General features: G+C 49.6%; 1 protein-coding gene across 1 annotated transcript in view; it reads right to left on the bottom strand.

The window, feature by feature from the left end:
• RNF185 (ring finger protein 185) overlaps positions 1-25,793 on the bottom strand; it is a 46,388-nt gene that overhangs the window by 2,978 nt on the left and 17,617 nt on the right. The window contains exons 2-6 of the mRNA XM_008272146.5: positions 17,079-17,301; positions 11,086-11,104; positions 8,764-8,876; positions 7,488-7,542; positions 1,113-1,230 (exon numbers count right to left, since the gene is read on the bottom strand). Coding sequence (XP_008270368.1) covers positions 1,113-1,230; positions 7,488-7,542; positions 8,764-8,876; positions 11,086-11,104; positions 17,079-17,254 — 481 coding nt within the window. The 5' untranslated portion in view covers positions 17,255-17,301. The remainder of the gene's footprint in view (positions 1-1,112; positions 1,231-7,487; positions 7,543-8,763; positions 8,877-11,085; positions 11,105-17,078; positions 17,302-25,793) is intronic.

Here is a 25,793-nt window from a genome sequence, read left to right as displayed (position 1 = left end):
ACAGTACTGCTTGGTGGATACCATTACTCCCATTTCTCTTCAGCAGCCTTGGAAACACGGTAGGCCATGGCCTGCCTGAGAGCAGGAGGCTCCTGAGGCAGCAGCCGAGCTTGCCGGGGTGTGTGTGTGTGTGTGTGTGTGTGCACGTTGCCTCCAGAGCCCCCCTGTGCAGTGCCAGTGCCTCCCTTTCCCAAAAGAGAACTGGGGCCCAGGCAGGCAAAACGACTGCTCTCCCCCACCGCCTGGCACAGCCGTGGCAGTTGGGCTGAGAACCTTGGTCTATTCCTCTGTGCTCTGAGAAAAGCCATCGTTCTGAGCTCCCTGTCCTGACTCTGGGACAAGGAGAGGAAGATGATCTACATCCAGGATGGGCAAACTGTAGCACCCCTGCTGAGGGCAAACTCTGAGGGTGGCAGAGAAACAGGTTCAGAGCCCAGCCTGGCTGTGGAGTCTGTTTAATGGGGCGGCGGGGGTGGGGGGGCAGGGTGAGCCCCGGACCAGGTTAGAAGGCGGGTCCTGCTCCTGCACAGGGCACAGCAGAGCCTGGCCTTTGGGGTCTCCTTCCTGAGAATACCACGTGTGAACAGAGGAGAAACTTTGCAGGCAGATAAGGTGAGGAAGGGCAGTGGCAGCCGCCTCGGTGCTATGCTCAACTCCCCAGCTGGGGACGCTGATGGGCTCGTGCAGGTGGGCGTATCCACCCTCTGCCATGGGCCAGGAGCAGAGTGGGGCAGACAACCTGTGGGCCGACTCAGGAGCGGGTTCCTGGCCAGACCCTCCCTCTGGTCACTTCTGCATCCTGTCCTGTGTCCACGCACACGAGGCACTGGGGAATGCGAGTAGCTTCTCTGCTGGCCCCACAGTGAGGATCCTGGCTCAGCTGCCAGACAGCACTGCAGCCCAGGCACCCGGCTCCGCGCCAAGTGCAGCTGCCACTCTCGAGCGGCCTGCCTATGTGGGTGCTGTCAGTACTGCTCGCTCGCGTCCCGGGCTATGAAGAGATTACCCACGTAAGGACAGCTATCTGGAACTCACGTCTGTCAGACCGCAAGGAGCTTTCAAGTGGGATCATTAGGATATTCTCCTGATTTCTCAAGGGAACAGGGTCTTACCTGGAGGAGGTCGCCCATCATTTATGTTAAATGCTGTGGCAAAAATCCCAAAGGGAAATGCCCCAATTCCAAAAGACATCTGAAAGCCACCATCTCCAAATCCAAATCCTTGAAATCCCTGCGGAAGAAATGCAATTAAGAGGAGGAGAAAAACGTAGGCTGCTTCTGCACCTGCCAGATGGGGGACACCTTACATGTCACCTGTCGTGTGTCCCTCTGCAGCCTGTTTCCAAGAGGTGGACAGCGTTTCCACCCAGCTAGACCCCAAAGCAGAGGAACCTGGTGGCCTCTCTGCTTCTCTGGCCTTCATCCCCAGCTAAGGAGCAGGGAAAGGCCACAGCACTGGCTCCGACCCAGCGTGAAACACTCCGCGGACTCAAGCCAGAGTTCTTGGGCCTGAGGTTCTTTCCCAGCATCCCACTTTAGCCAGAAATTTCTGCACGCTTTCTAACAGCAGAATTGTCCATCATCCCCATGCCCAATTACAGGGCAGCAGCAAAACGAGCTATGCATTATCTGTTACAGCAAAAGTTAGAACCCCAATTAGCCAACAACGGAAGTCATGATCTAGATCTTAACATACTTTCAAAAGAACATGATGCTAACTTATGCGGCAACACAGAACTCTTGTGATCATCAGACAAGAGTCAACACCATGGTCACGAGCGCATGCTATCTGTAGGTAAGTAGGCAAGACACAGCTAAGTGTTTTTCCTTAAAAATAATTTAAAAAATTTTACAGCTGAAAATACTTTTTCTGACCACAAAAGTAATGATATATGCTTGTTATAAGAAATTCATGCATTATAGGATTGCTGAGAAAGACAGAGGTCTCTGAGTTAGACCCCCATCTCACAGTCACTTCCCTCAAGTCCACCTCCCCCCAAAAAACCCCCACTATCAGCAGATAAGCTATCATCCTCATTTTTTCTTATTTCTTTTCTTTCTTTTTTTAAGATTTATTTATTTAATTAAAAGGCAGAGTTAGAGAGGCGCGCGTGGGGGGAGGGGGGGTTCCTTCTATCTGCTAGTTCACTCCCCAAATGGCTGCAACGGGTAGAGCTGGGCCAGTTTGAAGCCAGGAGCCATGTAGGTGCAGGGGCCCAAGAACCTGGGCCATCTTCCACTGCTTTCCCAGACCATAGCAGAGAGCTGGATTAGAAGTAGAGCAGCCAGGACACAAAACAGTGCCCATATGGGATGCGGGCACTGCAGATGGTAGCTTTACCCGCTAAGGGACAGTGCCGGCCCCCCTCATTGTTTTCCATGTGCCGGTTTCAATGCTTTATCTTTCATATGAAAAGATTCAGTAAGGAAAATAATATTATGAACAAGAAGCTCCCTTTTTCTAAGTGTAAACTGTGCCACGCACCATTTACGTTCAGCACTGGGACACATGCATCATTTAATTCTTACATTTCTATAAAAGAATCATATAATTATATATTTGAATTATATATAAAAATTACATTTGCATTTTACAGATGGCCGAGGAGAAAATAACTTGATCATGGTGCAGAGTTTAAAGCTAAAACTGTCTATTTTATCTGAAAACTCATGCTTCTTAATTACTATGAACATCTTAGAAAACCTTTTTCTCTTCTCCTGCATCTCTGGCAAGATCTCTAGAGCAAATGATTTAAAAATAAATAAAGGGGCAGTTGGGACCTGTGTTGTGGCACAGCAGGTTAAGTTGCCACCTATGATCCCATACCAGAGCGCTGGTTTAAGTCCCGGTTATTCTACTTCTGATCCAGCTCTCTGCTAACGTGCCTGGCAAAGCAGCAGAAGATGGCCAAGTGCTTGGGACCCTGCCACTCACATAGGAAATGCAGATGGAGTTCTAGGCTCCTGGCTTGGGCCTAGTCCAGCCCTGGTCATTGTGGCCATTTGGGGAGTGAACCAGCAGATGGAAGATCTTTTTCTGTCTGTCTCTTCCTTTCTGTTACTCTTTCAAATAAATAAATCTTTTTTTTTTTTTTTTTTTTAAGGGGGATGGGGCAGTCATTTGTCACAGCGGTTAAGACCATATGAGAGTGCCTGGGCTCGAGCTCTGCTTCCAAGCTCAGCTTCCTGCTAATGCACGCCCTGGGATCTGGCTTCCCCTGTTGTGGGCATTTGGGGAGTAAACTAGCAGCTGTAAGATCTCTCCTTCCCTGCCTCTTTCTTTGCCTTTCAAATAAAATGAAAGAAAAAAATAAAAGGAAAAAAAGCCCTGAGGCAACTGCCCTCCCCAGAGTTGTGTGGCCTTCATTTGTAAGTTTTTTCGAGGTCACAAAAGTGGCTGTTCCCTGTCCCTGGCATCCAGCTGCCAGCTCTGTGCCAAGCAGCACCACCCATAAAGCCGGAAAGCTGATCGAATCAGAGGGCAAACCTACGGGGAACGAAACAACCGGTTTCCACCTCTTCAGCACAGAAAGGCCTCCTCCTCTGACCCAGCATGGCTGAGTCAGGGCTCCTGGGACTGGCCTGCCTTACCCGGGAAGGTGTAACTGTTTCATCAGGAAGCACAGCGCTAGCAGTGAATCCCGAGGACTGACTGTCCACTCCCGTCTGCACCATCCCCCAAGTCCTCACTTCTGCCGGGTTCATGCTTCTGTGTGCAACAGGCATCACTAGAGGCTACAGGTGTGTGTGAACACTAGCAGCGGGCACTGCAGCCACTGGGGTCACAGCCCCTCGATCCCTTTCTGAGTTGCTAATGCTGTCAGGAACCAGAGCCCGAGGGGGCAGAAGGGGTGCTGCCTGGTGTTCAAGGGCAGACACTGCAGAATCAGGCACATCTGGATTTCAGGTCTCTGTGGTCCTCAACGTCACTTCACCTATCTGGGCTTCAGTTTCCTCTTCCGCTACATGGGTTGAGGTGAGATTTAAAGGAGACCATGCATAGCAAGCGCTTGCCATGTAATGTTCTGCATATACCCATTCAACAACTGTTCACTGCTCACAAGTGAGCTAAAAGACCTTCAGTTCCCATCAAGACCTTTGACTCCTGGGGCCAGTGCTGTGGCATAGCAGGTAAAGCCACTGCCTGCAATGCTGGCATCTCACATGGGTACCAGTTCGAGTCCCGGCTGCTCCTCATCTGATCCAGCTCCCTGCTACGGCCTGGGAAAGCAGTAGAGACAGCCCAAGTCCTTGGGCCCCTGCATTTGCATGGGAGACCTGGAAGAAGCTCCTGGTTCCTGGCTTTGGATCAGTGCAGCTCCAGCCATTGAGGCCATCTAGGGAGTGAATCAGCGGATGGAAGACCTCTCTCTTTCTCTCTCTGCCTCTGCCTCTCTGTAACTCTGCCTTTTTTTTTTTTTTTTTTTTTTTTTTTTTTTTTTGACAGGCAAAGTGGACAGTGAGAGAGAGAGACAGAGAGAAAGGTCTTCCTTTGCCGTTGGTTCACCTTCTAATGGCCGCTGTGGCTGGCGTGCTGCGGCCGGCGCACCGCGCTGATCCGATGACAGGAGCCAGGTACTTCTCCTGGTCTCCCATGGGGTGCAGGGCCCAAGCACTTGGGCCATCCTCCACTGCACTCCCGGGCCACAGCAGAGAGCTGGCCTGGAAGAGGGGCAACCGGGACAGAATCCGGCGCCCTGATCGGGACTAGAACCCGGTGTGCCGGCACCGCAAGGCGGAGGATTAGCCTACTGAGCCGCGGAGCCGGTGAACTCTGCCTTTCATATAAATAAATAATTTTTTTTTTTTTTGACAGGCAGAGTTAGACACTGAGAGAGAGAGAGAGAGACAGAGAGAAAGGTCTTCCTTCCATTGGTTCACCCCCTAAATGGCCACTACGGCCAGAAGACTGCAACCAGCACGCTGCGCTGATCCGAAGCCAGGAGCCAGGTGCTTCCTCCTGGTCTCCCAAGCGGGTGCAGGGCTCAAGCACTTGGGCCATCCTCCACTGCCTTCCCGGGCCACAGCAGAGAGCTGGCCTGGAAGAGGGGCAACCGGGACAGAATCCGGCGCCCTGACTGGGACTAGAACCCGGTGTGCCGGTGCCGCAGGCAGAGGATTAGCGCCAGCCAATAAATAAATCTTAAAAAACAACAAAAAAAAGACCTTTGACTCCTATTCCTGGGAACCTTAAATGAATGCACTAATTCAAATAAGAAAAAAGAAATGTATGCAAAGATTATCTCTAACATTAGTTTCTTAAATTTATTTCCTTGAAAGACATAATTACAGAGAGAGAGAGAGAGGCAGAGAGAGAGATCTTTTATCTGCTGATTCACTTCTCAAATGGCTGCAATGGCTGGGCTAGGCCAGGTCAAAGCCAGGAGCCAGGAAACCCATCCAGGTTTCCCACCAGGGTGGCAGGGGCCCAGGAACTTGGGCCATGCCACCTTCCACTGTTTCCCAGGTGCATTATTAGCAGGGAACTGGCTCAGAGGTGGAGAAGCCAGGATTGGTGCTCATAAGGAATGCCAGCATCGCAGAAAGTGGTTTAACACACTGTGCCAATACTGGCCCTTCTCTGTAGTATTATTCAAAAAATAAAATCCAGAAGCAACTAAAAGATCCTTCAAAAAGGAAAAATATCTAAATTATAATGCACAAAAATTCAATGGGATAAAAGGCAGCCTTTGAAAAATAATAGAGTGGGTGGGTGTTGCAGTGCCGTGGGTTAAACCAATCCTTAGGACACTTCATTCCACAATGCAGTGCCTGGTTCAAGTCCTGGCTACTCTGTGCTTCCAATCCAGCTTCCTGCTATGCCCCTGGGTGGCACCTAAAGTTAATCCTCTGTCTGCAGTGCCAGCATCTCATATAGGTACTGGTTCGAGCCCAGCTGCTTCTCTTCCAATCGAGCTCTCTGCTATGCCCTGGGAAAGCAGTAGAAGATGGCCCAAGTGCTTGGGCCCCTGCACCTGCATGGGAGACCTGGAAGAAGCTCCTGGCTCCTGGCGTCGGATTGGCACAGCTCTGGCAGTTGCAACCATTTGGGGAGTGAACCAGCGGATGGAAGCCCTCTCTCTCTGTCCCTCTTACTGTCTGTAACTCTGCCTCTCAAATAAATAAGTAAATAAATCTTTAAAAAAAAAAATAAAGAGAACATTTCAGAACATCATGGAAAACACTGCCAAAGTTAAATTTTAAGCAGCAGACAGAATTGTGGCTGCATAAATATACACAGGTACTTTTAAAAGTTGAGGGGAAATGGAATGAAAAGATAAGGTCATTTTGGTAAAAACCTTTTGAAATCCATGCAAAGTTTTCTCATAATACACATTTTCCGTGAACTTTCTGAAGATCCCCTGGTACAGACACAAGTAAGCAGATGAGAAGGCCATGGGGAATGAGCATATACCTGCTCTGGGATTCTGGCAGTCTGAGTAAATACTCTGCTTTTAAAATTTAACATTTTAACATGAAATTGGTGTTTTTAAGGATTAATATCTAATTTAAAGGTACATATTTTTGAGCAATGCATTCTAGTTCTATCAAAATGCGAATCTGCTAAAAAAAAGTGTTAAGTTCATCTACAATATTTTTAATACAGAAAAAATGAAGGAAATAGTTAAACAGCTAACAAAAGACTAGTTACGTAAATTAAGTCCACACGACTGAACACTAAAGACCCACTCAGTAAAATATTGCTGGCATGTAAGTCTCAAGTTGCGTGAGTACTGCTGAGCGTCTCCCACTCAGAATGTAAATGCCATTAGGGGTAGGGGTGCTTGTCATGTTCCTGGAAACATGACCACTGCTAGAATAGCCCTCAGCACGCAGAAGGCACTCAATATCTGTAGAATGAGTGAACTTTTTAAAAAGGGTTACAAAACAGGAGCCATGTGCTACAAAAAAATTGAAAATAAAAAATGGGAGGTGTTGTGGCTCACTAAAGTGAAGCTGTCACTTGGGACACTCACATCCCATACTGGCTACTCTGCTTCGAATCAGCTCCCTGGGAAGGCGGCAGATGATGGCTCCAGTGCCTGGGCCCTTGCAAACTACACTGGAGACCCAGATGGAATTCCGGGCTTCTGCTTCATCCTGACCCAGCTCTGGCTGTTGTAGCATGTAGGAAATAAACCGGCAGAGAAAAGATCTCTGTCTCTGCTGTCCTGCTTTTCAAGTTAATGAAAACAAGTAACATTTTTAAAGATTAAAAAAAAGTGTATTTACATCCCTAAAATCACAAATGTAAACAGATCTATAAAAATCTGTATGCTTATATATTTAATCATAAAAGAATGTAAGAGAAAATAGAGCAAATGTCCCTGGTGGTTATCCCTGGACGGCGGGATCCCACTTCTCCTTTCAGTATTTACACACTTTCCTTTCCTTTCATGAACAAGGAGAAAAAATGATAAGGCGAAGAGGGGAAACCTCTAAAGTCATGGGCTCATTTCTAGAAATTTCTCCTAGAATGTTTCTTACCCCTCTGTTCTCTGGCTCTGGTCTCTGTCCCTGAGGACGGGGAGGGGTCTTCTCTCTGAAACAGAAACGTTGTAAGGTAAGTTTACTACAAAATACTCTGCATTTCTGCTCATTGGAACTGGGAGCTCAAACAAGGTAAGGACCATGAACCTTATTCTCTGCCCAGCACATGAACTTACACTGAATTCAACCAAACACTAACTCTCCCGTCCACCTGCAATTGTTTTTCCCCAACTATTCAGAAAACCCGTGAGAAAGTCAGTCTGTTACAAGACAGCTGGCAGACGCACGACAGCCTACACCCAGAGCATCTGACGCAGACTGCTCTGAAGAGCGCCCAGACACCTTTCCTGGGACCGTATGATACTGGGCTCATGGATGTTAGGAACCCCTAATTCACACCGAGGCCAAGAGTGCTTGGCAGCAGAGCGGGCTGAGCTTCCGGCCTCTCTAGTCTGCCCGTTAGCTTCGCTATGCCTCTCGCTACTCCTGAACGAGTCCCCTTAAGCTATTCTTTTTGCCTCAGGGGTTTCGGCTTCTCTGATCACCCCCCCCCCCGAAGGCAGGTGCTACCAATGCTGAGACTGATGACATATGCGACTCTCGAGGTATTCATTGTTTCAAGGGGGAGCAATACCATTCACAAAACGCTGTGGACAGGGACTTCCCTAATCCACTGAGGTGGGAGAATGGGTGCGAGCAACTCATGGATGGTGGGAAGAAACACAACTTCTAGGAGGAGGTGAGGGGGCCCAGGCAGGCCTGGGGGAGGCAGATGAGAGAGCAAGTGCAAAGCCTTACGAATGGGAAAGGGCAAGCCCCTTAGAGTGGACCAAGAGGTCTGGTGTACATGCGGGGTGGGGTGGGGTGGCAGAAGGTAAGAGACTCTTCTGGAGAGGCGTGGGTACCAGACCATGGAGGGCTTGGGCCTGCAGAATGCAGGACCCACCCACACCTCCATTTCTGGAAAAAAAGCCACCTGGACGCCCTGTTTGGTCCCCTCCATGCTAACACATGGCTGCTGCAGGAACCCGACTCCCTGCAGGCTCTATGGCTGCACGTCAGCCCCAGGTGGCACGAGGTGCTCTCTCTGCACCCTAGCAGCTGTGATGTCTCATGCGCTGCTGGCAGACGGCACTCAGTAGGTATCCGTACTGTGGCTTGGCAAGTGGCAACTTGGCTCCCTTCTAGACCAGAATGCCTCGGAACCGAAGGATCACCAAGCACCAGGCAAGGGTGGGGAGAAGCGGGTGCAAGAGGAACCCCAAATCCTCACCTGGGGTCCTGCTGTCCAGTGCTGCCCCTGCCGTAGAGCGGGATGACTTTGTCTCGGCTGATGCCAGCTTTGCAAACTGGACACACCTGTCGATTAGGTCTGGTCTCCAACCACTGCAAGCAGGAGAGAAAGAGGCATTAATGGCTCAGAGCCCATCACAGAATGGCCAGTCAGAGCCAGTGGGAAAACCACAAGGATCACAGACTTGGTGCAAAGAACACCTCGAGGAACCCGCGATTTCCTGCTCCTAGCACTCAATAAATATTTACTAGTGGTGAAATAAAAATTGCCTTTAAATGCCATCATAATTGAACAGGCTTCTTCATGCTTTGCTGCTCTCTAGGGGCTCCTAGCAATTCGGCGGCAGGAACCGCAAGCCTGGGGCTGTCAAGGGGCCGACGCATCCAGCCTCAGTTGAGGCTGCCAGAGTGGAAGGAACAAACCTTAAATCTCTAGCTTCCCCAGAGCCTCAACTGCATTACCTTGGCACTCATTTTTCGTTCTGTGATTTCTCATTTTTGTAGCACTTCTCAACAACTGTGTATCCTAAACATCAACATCGGGGCGTTAGCTGATCATTTTCTGGTGATTTACCAGATGCTAAAGGATAGATTCTCATCATTCTCTAAATTTGATTTTTCAAAATGCACTCTCATCAATTTTTGCATTTAATTAAGATTTTAAAAAAACCTCAGAATTCTAAGTATTTTTTAGGCCTTTTCACTAGTTTGATAAAGACATGTTACCTGCTGTGTCTTTGTTAAATAATTCTGTATGTAGATTTTTGTCAACATTTATTTTACAACGTAGAATACAAATAGATTATGCCTTGAGATCCAATGATAAAGGGAACTCTAGGACTACAGAGCTGTGGACACTACAGCATTTAGTGATTTTATAGCCCACTTTATTGAACTTGTTGTCGCCAGTTATTCTTCCGGAACTCCTAGCTAGCATGCTACCAGGGGCTGCTGGGGCCAGAGTGTACAGCCCTGTCCCTCCCTCCTTCCTCCCACCCAGGCTAGAACTTGACCTCCTCCACATTCCTACGCCACACACACATGGCGCTCTGCTGCTGACAACCTTGGAGGTGGTCATTGGCAGTGGTTCTTCACAGCCATTCGTGAATGCCAGGCCCAAGTCTAGCGCACAAAGCAATCTTGCTGAACGTGAACTGGTTCTCCTAACAGTCTAAAGCTGGGAAAACAGACTTTTCCTCTTCTTCACAAAAGCTCTGTTGATACTAAAAAGTTTTCCCCTTCCTAACATATTCAAGACCTTTAAGGATGGGAGGAGGGGCAGCACTGCAGCATAGTGGGTAAAGCCGCTGCCTGCAGTGCTGGCATCCCATGTGGGTGCCGGTTCCAATCCAGCTCTCTGCTATGGCCTGGGAAAGCATTAGAAGAAGGCACAAGCCCTTGTGGCCCCTGCACCTGTGTGGGAGACCCAGAAGAAACTCCTGGCTCCTGGCTTCAGATCTGCCCAGCTCTGGCCATTGAGGCCATCTGGGGAGTGAACCAGTGGATGAAGACCTCTCTCTCTCTCTGCCTCTGCTTCTCTGTAGCTCGCCTTTCAAATAAATAAATAAATAAATAAATAAATAAAATTTTTTGTTGACAGGCAGAGTGGACAGTGAGAGAGAGAGAGACAGAGAGAAAGGTCTTCCTTTTCCATTGGTTCACCCCGCAATGGCCGCTGCAGCGGGCACACTGTGGCCAGTGCACTGCACTGATCCGAAGCCAGGAGCCAGGTGCTTCTCATGGTTTCCCATGCGGGTGCAGGGCCCAAGGACCTGGGCCATCTTCCACTGCACTCCCGGGCCACAGCAGAGAGCTGGCCTGGAAGAGGGGCAACCGGGACAGAATCCGGTACCCCGACCAGAACTAGAATCTGGGGTGCCGGCGCCCTAGGCAGAGGATTAGCCTAGTGAGCCATGGTGCCAGCGTAAATAAATCTTTAGAAAGAAAAAAAGGATGGGGGTATACTGCTGATATGATAGGGGGTGCCTCTTCTAGAGGCAGAATCTCAAAACTGAAAAAGGACCTCATATATAAAATCCAACCCAACTTACAAATGAGGATTGAAATCCAAACAAGTGAAAACTGGTGGCAGAGCTGGGACCATCTCGGGTTTACGCTAACCCTTTACTTCATCAAGTCCCTGTTGGGGGACAGGTGTGTAAAGAGGGCTGGGGGGTGGTGAGCAAGCAAATGAGCCCACAAGCAGGGGACATTGCAGCGTCTGACAGCAGTCTCCAGAGACCAGGGCCGCCTTGTGCAACCACAGCTGATGAAAGACAAAGTAAAATGAAATGCATCTTACCTGATGTAAACATGGCCAACTGCAGGAGTCCCGAGGGCAACAGTCATTAAGGAGAAGAGAGAAGGGGAAAGGAAGAAAAATGCTTTCATTAGTAGAAACACTTGACAGGTGGGAGCAGCAGAACCTGGAAGGAGAACAGGAGAAAACCGGGCTATGCCATCCCATGGAGGTATCCGAGAACAGGAAAGGCTGGGCTACAATCTGGTCTCCACATCCGGGGTTCTACTACACGTGAAGATGCTCAGGGCCTGGACCACCCAGACCCAATTCCCCTACAAGTTAACCTTGGAGAAGTTACAACCTCTGAAGGAATCCAATAAAAGCTAAGGACCCTCTGCAGAAGAACTCAGGGACATTCTCACGTGTGCGCACACACGGACACTCTGACAGCCACCTGCAGTGGGCTCACAGCTCTCAGGCTCCCGGAGCTGGGTGGACTCCCAGGTGGTTGAACAAAACCTTGAGAGCTCTGCTGGCTGGAAGCAGCCTCCAAGTTCAGCTCTACTCAGAAAACACCTGTGAGTAATGGAAAGGTTGGAGATGCTACCTGGCAGAACAGGCCACCTTCTTAGCGAGTTGCTACCCAACCTCGCATCCTTCAAAAGAGGGAAATGTGGCTAAGAAACATGAAATAACTTGCACCAGGACTAACAACTACGTCTCTGGACTTCCAGTTCAATGCGCTTTTTATTGCCCAGCACTGTACGCAAAAAGTGACATGAATTCATTCTCTCTCATTCATTTCTTTAAGAGGTATCTATTACAAACCCACTAGGTGCCCGAGCAACGGAAGATGCACACACGGCTTCTGCACCTCACACATCATGTGTCTGCTACAGCCGAGTTCACCCTGGACTCAGGATAGTTCCTTTTTCAATTTCAGAACCAGGTTAGCTTCACAAAACAGTCCCACAGTCTCCCAGGACATAACAGAAGCCTCATCTCTAGCTCCAGCATTAATCATGTGACCCCATTCTGAACTGAGTGGAGGGTCTCTGTCACAGATCTCCCCTGGCAGCTTCCCTCTAAGGCTGTGGGGGGAGGGGGCATCTAGCTGGTGGTTAAGATGCCCACATGCCATATCTGATTACCTGGGGTCAATACTGGGCTCTAATGCAAACCTTGGAAGGCAATGGTGATGGCTCAAATAACTGGGTTCTGGCCACTCACATGGGAGACAGGACTGAGTTCCTGGTTCCCAGCTTTGGCCTCTCGCCTGGGGCCCCCACAAGCAAATAAAATAAATTTTTTATTTTTATTATTTTTTTTTTTATTTTTTTATTTTTTATTTTTTGACAGGCAGAGTGGATAGTGAGAGAGAGAGACAGAGAGAAAGGTCTTCCTTTGCCGTTGGTTCACCCTCCAATGGCTGCCGCGGCCGGCGCGCTGCGGCCGGCGCACCGCGCTGATCCGATGGCAGGAGCCAGGAGCCAGGTGCTTTTCCTGGTCTCCCATGGGGTGCAGGGCCCAAGCACCTGGGCCATCCTCCACTGCACTCCCTGGCCACAGCAGAGAGCTGGCCTGGAAGAGGGGCAACCGGGACAGAATCCGGCGCCCCGACCGGGACTAGAACCCGGTGTGCCGGCGCCGCTAGGCGGAGGATTAGCCTATTGAGCCGCGGCGCCGGCCAAATAAAATAAATTTTAAATAAATAAATGCAAAGGCTGTGGGAGAGAAATGGAGGTGACTGAATGACCCTTAGGAGAAAGTCTGGGGTTTTAAGAACGATGGGGATTCCTATTTATTAAGGAATTACTGAGCAGGAAGAACGGGCCATCAAAGGAGGTACCTTTCTCTGAAGGGAGGAGAGAACTTCTGCTTTGCTTATGGCCTGGTCTAAATAAGGTCGGAGTTTGTAGACTCAAAAGGCTTCCATAGCCTTGGCAGCTCATGATAAGAGCCTCGGGTGATTACTGACGTCATAAATAAGAGTGTCGATTGTTAAATCAACAGGAGTCACTGTGCACTTGCTCCCCACGTAGGACCTCTGTCCTTAATGTGTTGTACTATGAGAATTAACGGTAAAACTTGTTTTCCAACAGTACTTTATATTTTGTGTGTCTGTGCGGGTGCAAACTGTTGAAATCTTTACTTAGTATATACTAAGTTGATCTTTTGTATAAAAAGATAATTAAAAATGAATCTTAATGAAGAATGCGATGGGAGAGGGAGTAGGAGATGGGATGGTTTGCAGGTGGGAGGGTGGTTATGGGGGGGAAAAACTGTTATAATCCAAAAGTTGTACTTTCGAAATTTATTTATTTATTTGACAGGCAGAGTGGACAGTGAGAGAGAGAGAGGGAGAAAGGTCTTCCTTTGCCGTTGGTTCATCCCCCAATGGCCACTGCGGCTGGCGCGCTGCGGCCAGCACACCGCACTGATCCGAAGCCAGGAGCCAGGTGCTTCCTCCTGGTCTCCCAAGCGGGTGCAGGGCTCAAGCACTTGGGCCATCCTCCACTGCCTTCCCAGGCCACAGCAGAGAGCTGGCCTGGAAGAGGAGCAACCGGAACAGAATCCGGCGCCCCAACCGGGACGAGAACCCGGGGTGCTGGCGCCACAGGTGGAGGATTAGCCTACTGAACCGCGGCGCCAGCCTCAAAATTTATATTTATTAAATAAAAGTTTTCTAAAAAGAAATTACTAGGGCCAGCATTGCAGTGCCGGCATCCCATGTGAGCACCAGTTCAGGTCCCGGCTGCTCCGCTTCTGATCCAGCTGTTATGGCCTGGGAAAGCAGCGGAAGATGACCCAAATGCTTGGGCCCCTGCACCCACATAGGAGACCTCGAAGAAGTTCCTGGCTCCTAGCTTCATATCGGCACAGCTCCGGCCATTTTAGCCAATTGGGGAGTAAACAAGTGGATGGAAGACTTCTTGCTCTCTGCCCCTCCTTCTCTCTCTGTGTAACTCTAAACTTTCAAATAAATAAATAAATCTTAAAAAAAAAAAAAAAAAAAAAGAAGAAGAGGAGGAAGAAAAAAGAAATTACTGTGTGGGACGGACGCTGAGGCGTAGTGGGCTAAGTCTCCGCCTACGGTGCCGGCATCCCATATGGGCACTGATTCTAGTCCCAGCTGCTCCTCTTCTGATCCAGCTCTCTCCTATAGCCTGAGAAAGCAGTAGAAGATGGCCCAAGTGCCTGGGCCCCTGCACCCATGTGGGAGACCTGGAGGAAGCTCCTGGCTCCTGGCTTTGGATCCACCTAGCCCCAGCTGTTGTGGCTGTTTGGGGAGTGAACCAGCTGATGGAAGACCTTTCTCTCTGTCTCTCTCTGTCTGTAACTCTGCCTCTCAAATAAATAAAATATTAAAAAAAAAATTACTGTGTGGCTGAATAGCTCGTCATTGATTAACATCATTCGATGGTGTCATTAACCTACAGGGGGTGCAATTATCTCCGCTTTACAGATGAGGAAATTGAAGAGAAGCTAGCAGATTTGCCCACCACCAGGCTGGAAGCATCCTGTTTTTAGAATCTGTGTTCTTTCCAATGGTAGTCTGCCTCTTACTTAACTCTGCCACTCTTTCCAACTCCTGGTTTTATGATTCCCTGACAGCTCCAATTCCTTCCTCCCTCCCTCCCTCCCTTCCTTCCTTTCTTTTTAGATTTATTTATTTATTTGAAATGCAGAGTTAGAGAGAGGCAGAGGCAGAGAGAGAGAGTGAGAGGTCTTCCATCTGCTGGTTCACTCCCCAGATGGCCGCAACAGCCAGAGCTGTGCCCATCCGAAGCCAGGAGCCTCTTCCGGGTCTCCTATGCAGGTGCAGGGGCCCAGGCACTTGGGCCATCTTCTACTGTTTTTCCAGGCCATAGCACAGATTTGGATCAGAAGTGGAGCAGCTGGGTCTCAAACCGGTGCTGCACTGCAGGCAATGGCTTTACCTGCTACACCACAGCACTGGCCCTATATCTCCAATTTCTAAGAAAAGAGTGATCACAACTGTTTCTACAAAAAACCATGATTAGGGCAAGAGTTTGGAGAAAAAAAGAAATCTGTCCCATTTTATTCATTCACCAATAAATTTATCTTTACACTGTTGGCAATTTAAACTCTCTTAAATACTGCTTAAATGACCCTTTCTTCACAGCACTTCCCTGATCAAAAATACTCATTAACTCTATGTTCTCTCAGTCAAATCTGGGTTTGATAATCTGGCCCAACTCTCACACAACCATTCTTATTTCCCAACACTCCTCGCCTCCCATCCAGGGTGCTGTGAGAGGTATATAGTAGGCTCTGGATCTCATATGAATTCAACAGCCCACAAGCCTGTCCTTAGAAATTGCTTGCCTTAGGGTTGCACACATCCTTTGCCTCAACAGGCATTTTCCTATTTACCCAAATTTACCCTTTCAAGGATCAGCTCAAAATGTCAACAGAAAAAAACAGAACTCAGTATTCACCCAGGGTCTCCAAGCCAGGAGGCACTTCTATAACCACTGGGGTTGCAATGGACACTGTCACTACTACTTCATTTTGAGATACACTGATATATATATAAAATACAGTAAGGGGCCAGCGCTGTTGTATAGCATGTAAAGCCGCTGCCTGCAGTGCTGGCATCCCATATGGGTGCCGGTTCGAGACCCGGTTGCTCTACTTCCAATCCAGCTCTCTGCTATAGCCTGGGAAAGCAGTAGAAGATGGCCCAAGTGCTTGGGCCCCTGTACCCGCATGGGAGACCCAGAAGAAGCTCCTGGCTCCTGACTATCGATCAGCCCAGCTCTGGCTGCTGCAGCCATTTGGGGAGTGAACCAGCAGATGGATGACTCTCTGCCTCTGCCTCTCTGTAACTGCCTTTCAAATAAATATTAAAAAAAAAAAAAAAAAACAGCTACAGTAACAATTACTATGGGTATTGCTGACACAGTATTTTCTCCATGCTATGTGTTCCTCTAAGCCTTTTACATATTTCAAGTCTTTTAATACTCATAAACAGTTGAGTAAAATTAGGGAGAGTGCATGTAAGCATCTTGCCCAAGTTCATCCACAGGAAAGTGGCAGAGCCACGATTCAGAAGGAGACATCTTCTGAATTATGGCATACAGTCCTTGCTCATAACTACCATGCCACACTGCTATAGGCTAAGCAAGCAAAGTACAGGTAGCAGGTGCTCACAAAATGGTGAGTGTTGTGGCGTAGCAGCTTAAGCTGCTGCCTGTGATGCCGCCACCCATATGGGTGCTGGTGCGTGTCCCAACTGCCCCACTTCTGATCCAGCCCTCTGTTACCGTGCCCGGGGAAAGCAGTGGAAGATAGCCCAAGTGCTTGGGCCCCTGTCACATGGGTGACTCAGGTGTCTTCAGCCTGGCCCCAGTGCTGGCCGTTGCGTTCATCTGGGGAGTGAACCAGCGGATGTTAGATCTCTCTGTCTCTCCCTCTTACTCTGTTAACTCTACCTTTCAAATAAATCAATCTTTTTTTTTTTTTTTGGACAGGCAGAGTTAGACAGTGAGAGAGAGAGACAGAGAGAGAGTAATAGACAGTGAGAAAGAGACAGAGAAAAAGGTCTTCCTTCCGTTGGTTCACTCCCCTAATGGCTGCCATGGCCGGCACGGTGCCGATCCGAAGCCAGGAGCTGGGTACTTCCTCCCCGTCTCCCATATGGGTGCAGGGACCCAAGCACTTGGGCCATCCTCCACTGCCCTCCTGGGCCTCAGCAGAGAGCTGGACTGGAAGAGGAGCAACTGGGACTAGTAACCAGCGCCCCAACCAGGACTAGAACCCGGGGTGCCAGTGCCGCAGGCGGAGGATTAGCCAAGTGAGCCACAGCACCGGCCTAAATCAATCTTTTTTAAGAAGGTTGTGAGTGTCATTACTCTAGAAAGGAGAAGGAGCATGATCTGCCCAAGGTCATCTAGCTCAGCAGCAGGCCCTGTGGGGTCCGAGTCTAACAGGACCCAAAATGGGCGGGAGGTCTTCTGCTCCAAGGCTTCCAGGGCTACCAGCCCCCCAAACGCAGCACCATGTTTTCTGGGGCAGCGGGTACTGACCAGAAGAGGTGGCCACACAGGCTGATGACGGCATCCTTGGCTGTGTCCAGGCAGATGTTGCACTCGAAGGTGCTGTCCTGCCCTCCGCTTTCCCCAGCGCCGTTGCTGCTCCCACTGGGGCCCCCTGCGCTGGAGTTCTCAGGGGATGCAGAGGCCGACGGCCCCTTGCTCGCCATCCTTGGCTGTCAGCAAAGTTTTTGGTGAAGATTCTGCCAGGGAAATCCTGAAAGGCAGAGAGCCCTTGGTTACCCACTTCTGCAGCCCACACCCCCTGCCTTCCATGCCAAACCACCCCCGTCCAACACGTCTTCTCTCAACTCCAGTCTCCGGCTGTGCCTGCGGCCCTGGGTAGACTTCCAAGGGTCTGCAAAGGACAACAGTTGTGGGACACTACCCAAAGGGCAACGACTCCGAAACTTCCCATGAACATGGCCCCGAATACACTACACAAATATATCAACCGCACATATACGTCAACAAGTTAACGGAAAAATACGAAAAGCTTATTTGAGTGCAGTAAAGTTTCTGAAATACGTGCAGCTTACTAATATATGCACTTTCAGGAGCCTTTTGAAGACCCCTGTACAAAAACCCTGCAGATGGCCTTCCACAGGAACCAGGACCCTGTCTGAGTTATCTTCACATGCTCCTCTGAGAACCCAGGTGATAAATATATGTTCAATTCCACGGAAAGTTCAGGCTGTCCTCTAATTGTGGACAGCCTCCAATACTAGCAATGAACTCTGCTCAGGCAGGAGGGCTGTGACTGGCACGTGCCAGACTATGAAGACATGCCTGTAGCGGTGAAAACCGAGGAGGTTACTAGGAAGGACCAGAAGGCTCATCCGGTCCAGTGTTTTTCACACTGTGATCTTTTTCACTGTCTTTTCTGCCACGTTGGAATATCACCTACATTATTTCGTCTAAATCTATCCACATTTTGTTTTAAGCTTCAATACATTTAAAGAAGAGGCTTATATCATTGTAATGGATAGAAATTAAATGGAAAACCAGTACTACCTCTACCATAAGTGGAAAACAAGGATTAATGTAACAAGGAAAAGCTATTTATCCTCACACCACCTGAAGTATCTGGCACGCTCATAATCTGCTTCGGGAAATCCTGCTCTGGCCCAGCCTCTTTTGGAAACTGCAGCCTGAGCTACCTTGGCTGGCTGACTCATGCGGAGCTGAACCACATTTGTATTCAAGCCACTGTACCACCACAGACCAGCTGACCGCCAAAGGCTGCTAGAGAGAGACCACTGTTGACCACCACCTCCAAGTTGAAGAACCCAGCCAGGAGCTGACCAAGACCAAGGGATGCTCAAAATTCTGGGTGCACATGAAGGATCCTCAGCTGGTCCCCTCAACATCCCAGAAATTCTAAGAAAGCAATGTTGGCTGCCATCGTTAGAGAACTGAGGCCTGAATGCTGGCCTCAGCGGAGCCTCCAGCTTGCCAGGTGGTTTGGGGACCTCCCCTTCCCACCCCCGGCCACCTTTTCCTGATCTGTAAAATGAGGCATTAGACTCCCTGGTCTCCGGGGTGCCCCCGCCAGCCCCTTGACTGTGCTGCTCCACATCTTCTCGCCTCCGCAGGTCTAGGACTCACCACTGGAGCACCTGAAGGCCACCTTGATGTCAGCTCCCAGAGTGCAGGGGGTAGGGACCAACGAGCTGCAGCCCTTGCAGACCTGGAAGCTGCCTTCCCTTCCCGCGGTAGACGAGAGCACTGCACTCAGGAACCTGCCTCAGCAAAGCAGCAGCTCGCCGCCTGGAGCAGGGAGAGGAGGCCGGCTCGCCGCCACTTTTTCACGCAGTTACATCATTTTACATGATGTCCCAGAAGGGCAGCAGGTTGCTGGCAGCACCGGTGCCTTGCAGGCCTTGGCTCCAAGACCTCCTCCCCGACCCTACGCTTCCCCTCTCCAACACATCTGCTCTCCACACCTTGGGGTGCAGTCTGTTTTGGGGGGGCCACACTGTGGCCTTTCCTTATCATTCCTGCTCAAGGAGCCTAGGAACCAACCCATTTGAGTGTCCTTGTTTAAAAAGATTTTTTAAAATTAAGAACTATGTATCCAGGTTCACTGATCAATCTTAACAACGCCTCTGACATGATGCAATAAGAAGTACACAGCACCACCAATGAAGCATTTGTATCTCACAATGTAGACCCCGATCACGCATCTAAAGTAAATGACCTATTTATAGAAAGTACACACATGTGTTAACTGCAGGGGAGGCCACTGTGGCTCAGCAGGTTAACTGGCTGCTTGTGAAGCCAGCATCCCACATCAGAGTGCTGGTTCGAGTCCCGGCTGCTCTGCTTCTGACCAAGCTCCCTGCCTATGCTCCTATGAAGGCAGCAGATGATGGCCCAAGCACTCGGGCCCCTGCCACCCACGTGGGAAACACAGATGAGAGTTTCTGGTTCCTGGCTTCTTCCTGGCCCAGGCCTGGCCATCATGGCCATTTGCGGAGTGAACCAGGTGAAGCAGCGGATGGAAGCCCACTTTTTCCCCGCGACCACTCCTCTGTAATTCTTTCAAACAAATAAATCAATCTCAAACACACACACACACACTGTGTGTGTGCATACTCCATGACGATATAATCAGCCAAATCCAGAATGTGAAAGTTTCTACAGGAAAAATTACATTTCTCCAAAAATAAACAGCATGGGTGAAGCTCAGAGATAGAGGTTGAGAAATAAGACATCCTAACAATTTTCAGTGTGTGGATCTCACTGGAATCAGATTCAAACAAATTAATTATGAAAGACAGTCAGCCTGGGTATTAGTCAATTTCACAGGATCGTTAACTTTGTTGAGTATGATAACAGTATTTTTATTAAAAAAATTCTCATCTGCTAGAGATACACACTTAAGTATCTGTGAAGGAATAATAACATGTTGGGGATCTGCTTTAGAATACTCTAGGAGGGGCGGCGCTGTGGCTCACTAGGCTAATCCTCCGCCTGCGGCGCCGGCACCCCAGGTTCTAGTCCCGGTTGGGGCGCCAGATTCTGTTCCGATGGCTCCTCTTCCAGTCCAGCTCTCTGCTGTGGCCCGGGAAGGCAGTGGAGGATGGCCCAAGTGTTTGGGCCCTGCACCCGCATGGAAGACCAGGAGGAAGCACCTGGCTCCTGGCTTTGGATCGGCGCAGCACCGGCCGTAGTTGCCACTTGAGGGGTGAACCAACGGAAAAAGGAAGACCTTTCTCTCTGTCTCTCTCACAGTCTAACTCTGCCTGTCAAAAAAAAATAATAAATTAAAAATACTCTAGGAGGAAAAATACAGTGGAGAGAAAAGATGAAACAAGAATAAAGAAGTGATTGTTAGGGTGGCACTGTGGTGTAGTAGGTTAGGTAACCACCTGTGGTACTGGTATCCCATGGGGCACTGGTTCATGTCCTGGCTGCTCCTCTTCCGACCCAGCTCCCTGCTGATGTGTCTGGGAAAGCAGAGGAAGATGGCGCAAGAGCTTGGGCCCATGCACGCACACTGGAGACCTGGAAGAAGCTCCTGCTCCTGGCTTCAGACTGGCTCAGCTCCAGCTATTGAGGCCATTTGGGGAGTGAACCAGCAGATGGAAAACCTTTCTCTCTCTCTCTCTGTAACTTTGCCTCTCAAATAAATAAATCTTAAAAAAAAAAACAACTGATTGTTGGGGCTGGATGATGAATGGGGGCCAACTATATTGTCTATTCTTATGTTTGGAAAATCCCATAATAAGTGGTATCCTCCTTAAAAAGTCCAAGTTGTATAAGAGAATGTATATGAATTTACTTGGGTAAAAACAAACATTATAAATGCATATGTGTGTGAAAGAAAATGTGTAGAAGGCACACCCTTAACTAACAATAGTTACTTCTGGAATTAGAGCCAGGAAATGCTGAATTTTTATAGTCTTATCCTATTTTAACTTTTTATAACAAGTACCAATTTTAAATTAATATTTTATGCTATAGTAATGAATCTAAATATTAGAAAATATATTTTATGATGTGGAAGAACACACCAAACTGTTAATGGTGATTATCTCTCTATGGGTAGGGGCTTATGGGGGATGACTCATGCTTTTTAAGTCCTCTGAGTTTATAAACTGACATTTTTCCATATATTATTTTTGAAATCAGAAGAGCAATGGTACATTAAAAAAAAAGGTGTTTTTCACTAATATCTGTTTTCTCCAAGCCTGAAAGTCCCGAGTTTAAGTCCTGGCTCCATCACTGACAGGCTGCGTGGCTCTGGCTCTTCCCCTGGTGGCCTGCATCCCTTTTCTCACCTGAAAAGGGAGAGCACCAGCCTTCTACAGGGCTACTGAGGTGGCCCCAAGAGACAGCAGAGTGACCTAACGGGACCACCAAGGCAGTTCTAGCTCCTGGGCAGGTACACATACACACCACTTACCCTGGTCCCTAGACCCGGCAAGGCTCTGCACGGCCCCTCTTCCTACACCCAGACATGAAGGAGACAACCAGGGTCAAGGTAGGTGTTAGGGTGAAACTGGTCAGGAGACACGAACAGATCAGCTCAGGAGTTAGTAGGGAGTGGTGGCCTTGTAGCAGGCCAGCTCTGGGACGGACTCCCACGTCCTCACTCGACACAGATGGCGACACTCTCATTCTAATTCCTAGTAGGCTGACCACGTGATCCCTACCCAGGCCCTACAGTCACATCCCAGCCGGTACTCAGATATTTGCTGAGTGAGTAGCTGTAGGCATGTGTGACTGTTTGTGGTCAACTCCAAAGCCAGCGGCTCACAAACTCCTCTTTGCAACATATCCTGGGTCCTGGTGCTACATACCCATCCCCAGGACCTTCTCTCCTCTCCTCACCTCCTCCCTGCTCCTATGCACAGGAACCCCTCTCCACATCAGGGGACATGGCAGAGATGAGCAACCTCCCCAGGGACTGTCTGCAAAACAAAAGAATGCAGCCACAGCCTCATGGACCCACCAGGAATGGGACAGTGACCTAGAGGACATAGGGCCCTGGTCAGCTCAGGAACCATACAGAAGGAAGCAGGCCCTGAGCATGCCTGAGCTCAAGTCATGCCTAAATCTCTCCTGGTCCTTGGAGGGCCTATGAGCTTTAACCTAACCATGTTTTTTTGTGGCTGTTTTAAATTTTTATTTATTTATTTTCATTTCATTTGAAAGATAGCAAGATAGACACAGAGATAGAGAAATAGAGACAGAGACATAGAGGTAGGCTTTCATCCACTGGTTTCCTCTCCAAATCCCTGCAATGGCCAGGGCTGGGCTTGACTGAAGACAGGAGCTGGGAACTCAACTTGGGTCTCCCACGTGGGTGGCAGGGACCTAAATACTTGATCCACCATCTGCTGCCTCCCAGGGTGTGCATTAGCAGGAAGCTGGATTGTAAGCAGAAGAGCTAGGACTCAGATCATGCATATGGGAGATGGGTGTGCCAAGCTGCATTTTTTTTAAAGATTTATTTATTTATTTGAGAGGTGGAGTTACAGGAGAGAGACAGACAGAGAGAGGTCTTCTATCCGCTGTTTTCACCCCCAAATGGCCACAATGGCAGGAGCTGGGTTGATCTGAAGCCAGGAGCCAGGAGCTTCTTCCAGGTCTCCCATGTGGGTGCAGGGGCCTAAGCACTTGGGCCATCTTCTACTGCTTTTCCCAGGCGCATTAGCAGGGAGCTGGATTGGATATGGAGCAGCCGGGACTCGAACTGGCACCCACGTGGGATGCCGGCACAGCAGGCAGAGGCTGGGCCTACTATGCCACAGCACTGTCCACCCTCCCCTACCTCCTCCTAAATGACATCTTAACTGTTGTGCCAAACGCCCTCCCCCATAGCAACCTGTGGCTCCTGTCCCCAGCCTGACCATTCTTCATTCCTGATCTGGATCCACTTCCCAGTTTTCAAAGCAGGTTCACATCAATCACTGCTTTAGACATCAGTCTTTTTTTTTTTTTTTTTTAATTTTCTTTTTTTTCTTTTCTTTATTTATTTGACAGGTAGAGTTATAGACAGTGAGAGAGAGAGACAGAGAGAAAGGTCTTCCTTCCATTGGTTCACTCCCCAAATGGCCACTACAGCCGGCGTGGCGCCGATCCTAAGCCAGGAGCCAGGTGCCTCCTCCTGGTCTCCCATGGGGTGCAGGGCCCAAGCACTTGGGCCATCCTCCACTGCACTCCCAGGCCACAGCAGAGAGCTGGACTGGAAGAGGAGCAACCAGTACTAGAACCCGGCACCCATATGGGATACCGGCACTGCAGGTGGAGGATTAACCAAGTGAGCCAGGGCGCCGGCCTTGAGGGCATCAGTCTTAGAGAGGTTAGAGGACTTGCCTAAGGCCAGGTCACCATGCAGTGCCAAACTCAAACTTCCCAACACAACACTGGCATTCTTTCCATTCTTTTTTGTTGCCCTATCCACATGCTACTTTACAAAATACATGGTTCTCCCCGCTCTCCCGGGGACTCATCACACAACGTTGTAACTTTTGTGCTCTCTGGAGTACAAACCAAACTCTGCACTTCTCTATTCATTCGACCAACAGTTCTCCAGTGCCAAGCACCTTTAAGGAAAGTCCGGTGCTACCAACCGTGGAGGAGTCACACAGGAGAGCGACACCTGGAGTCTAGCGCAGGAGCTGAAGAAGGCACATGGATAATTTATATAACATTTCCTAACTAGGGGCTCCATCAAACACCTGTTTGTTGTGTGTGTGTGTTTTTTTTTTTTAAGATTTATTTATTTATTTGAAAATCAGAGTTACACAGAGAGAGGAGAGGCAGAGAGAGTCTTCCATCCACTGGTTCACACCCCAGACGGCCGCAACAGCCGGAGCTGTGCCAATCCAAAACCAGCAGCCAGGAGCTTCCTCTGGGTCTCCCACATGGGTGCAGGGGCCCAAGGACTTGGGCTATCCTCCACTGCTTTCCCAGGCCATAGCAGAGAGCTGGATCAGAAGTGGAGCAGACGGGACTAGAACCGGCGCCCAAATGGGATGCCAGCACTTCAGGCCAGGGTATTAACCCGCTGTGCCACAGCACTAGCCCCAACTCTGCCTTTCAAATAAAAAAAAAAACCACATGCATGTGCACGCACACACACACACAAAGCAATACTAACACAACACTGTGTCTGAGAGGGACAGGAACCTCAGGGAATGTCCTTCAGAATGCACAACCCCTGGTTACCATCCAGAGGGGCTACAGAGAGGTCAGATAAACTTGGGAGTGGAGGGCAAGTCTGTTGAGATCTCAGCCCTGCCAGACTTGGCCTACCTGGGAGATAGCTGATCATGTAAGAAAGGAGTTCACAGCTAGTTTTGAAAAACACTCCTCAGTTAAGAGATGTCAAGGGCAACCCTACGTGGTGGTGGGACTCAGGCCGATTTGCAATACTTAGCGATCCTGCAGAGACGCAGAGCCTGGCCGATGAGGGTGACTGGCCGGCCTTCTCACTCCTGTTACCGCCCCAGAGCTGCCTCCCTTCCTCTGGCCCCGGCTCACTTCACAGGAACGGAGCAAGTCAGAGAGCGCAGTGCGGGAGCCACCAGGGAAGCTGACCTCACGAGCAACTCTCTTCGCAGCATTCTCCGGTTCGGGTCTCCGTTTCTGCAGAACTGTAGGAATTCATAGTCTGCCTTCTCCATCTGTTTAACTCTGAGAATCCTGAACCAGAGTGCACGGAGGCACCTGGAAATGTTCATCTTGGTCATCAGCATTACAGATCTGTGTTGGTTCTCGTGGGCACATGCTCGTTCCTATGGGAGCTTCGTGCCAGGAGCCCTGGCATGCCTGAGCCCATCTATGCTGCTCACGAGGCTGCTCCCAACCACGTGGAGGCAGAGCAGGCAGGGATGAGACCTGCATTCCAAGAATGTCTACATCACACTCACCGGTCGGAATGGGAAGACATCTGAGTAACTTCAGTGGAACTCGGAACACACAGAAACCAGTTCTTGGGTGTTGAGGTCCCGAGGCCAGCCCACATGGACCTGACCCTCAAATACAGGACCAAGGGAACAAACGGCCTTTCAGCCCCCAAAAGACAGAGGATCCGCGAGGACTGGGCTCTTCACAGGCTGCACCAGCCCTTTTCTCTGGTACTCTCGTATCTCCCTATCTACGCGAACAACGCTACTCCTACCTTGAAAGGTTTATTAAAGATCCAGGCATTCAGGACACAGAGATATCCAGCTTCCTGCTAACGCAGACCTGGCAGGCAGCAGGGAAAGCTCAGCTACTCGGATCCCTGCCAGCTACGTGACAGACCTGGACTGAGTTTTCAGCTTCTGGCTTCAGCCTGGCCCAGTCCACGTCCTTTGCAGCATTTGGGGAGTGAGCCAGCGGGTAGGAGCTCTTTGTCTCTCAAATAAATAAAGCACATTTTAAAAGGATGCAGACATAAAAAAGCTTCAGTCTAAAGGAGGAAATAGAAAAGTAAACTAGGAAAGCTGCCCAGTTACCGGGCCCTGGCAGAGATGTGTAAGCACCTGTGTGTGTGAGGGCAGGGTATTCTGGGAGAGGATGTGGACACAGCACACAGGACAGCGCACAGTTCGCTGTGCCAAGGGCAGAGGAGCTGGAGCCCACAGCACATGTAGGGATGGTAAGGAAGCAAGGGCAGGCCTAAGCCAAGAAGAAAGGCCTTGGAGTCGCACTGCCTTCAGCTCTGGCTTGCATGGCTCACGTTCTCTATGAGAGCACATAACCCAGACC

The sequence above is a fragment of the Oryctolagus cuniculus genome, chromosome 21 (genome assembly GCF_051225735.1).
Source record: "Oryctolagus cuniculus isolate XC-2025 breed Fujian yellow rabbit chromosome 21, ASM5122573v1, whole genome shotgun sequence".
NCBI classification, from domain to species: domain Eukaryota; kingdom Metazoa; phylum Chordata; class Mammalia; order Lagomorpha; family Leporidae; genus Oryctolagus; species Oryctolagus cuniculus.
This window is presented reverse-complemented; position numbering and strand designations above follow the sequence as displayed.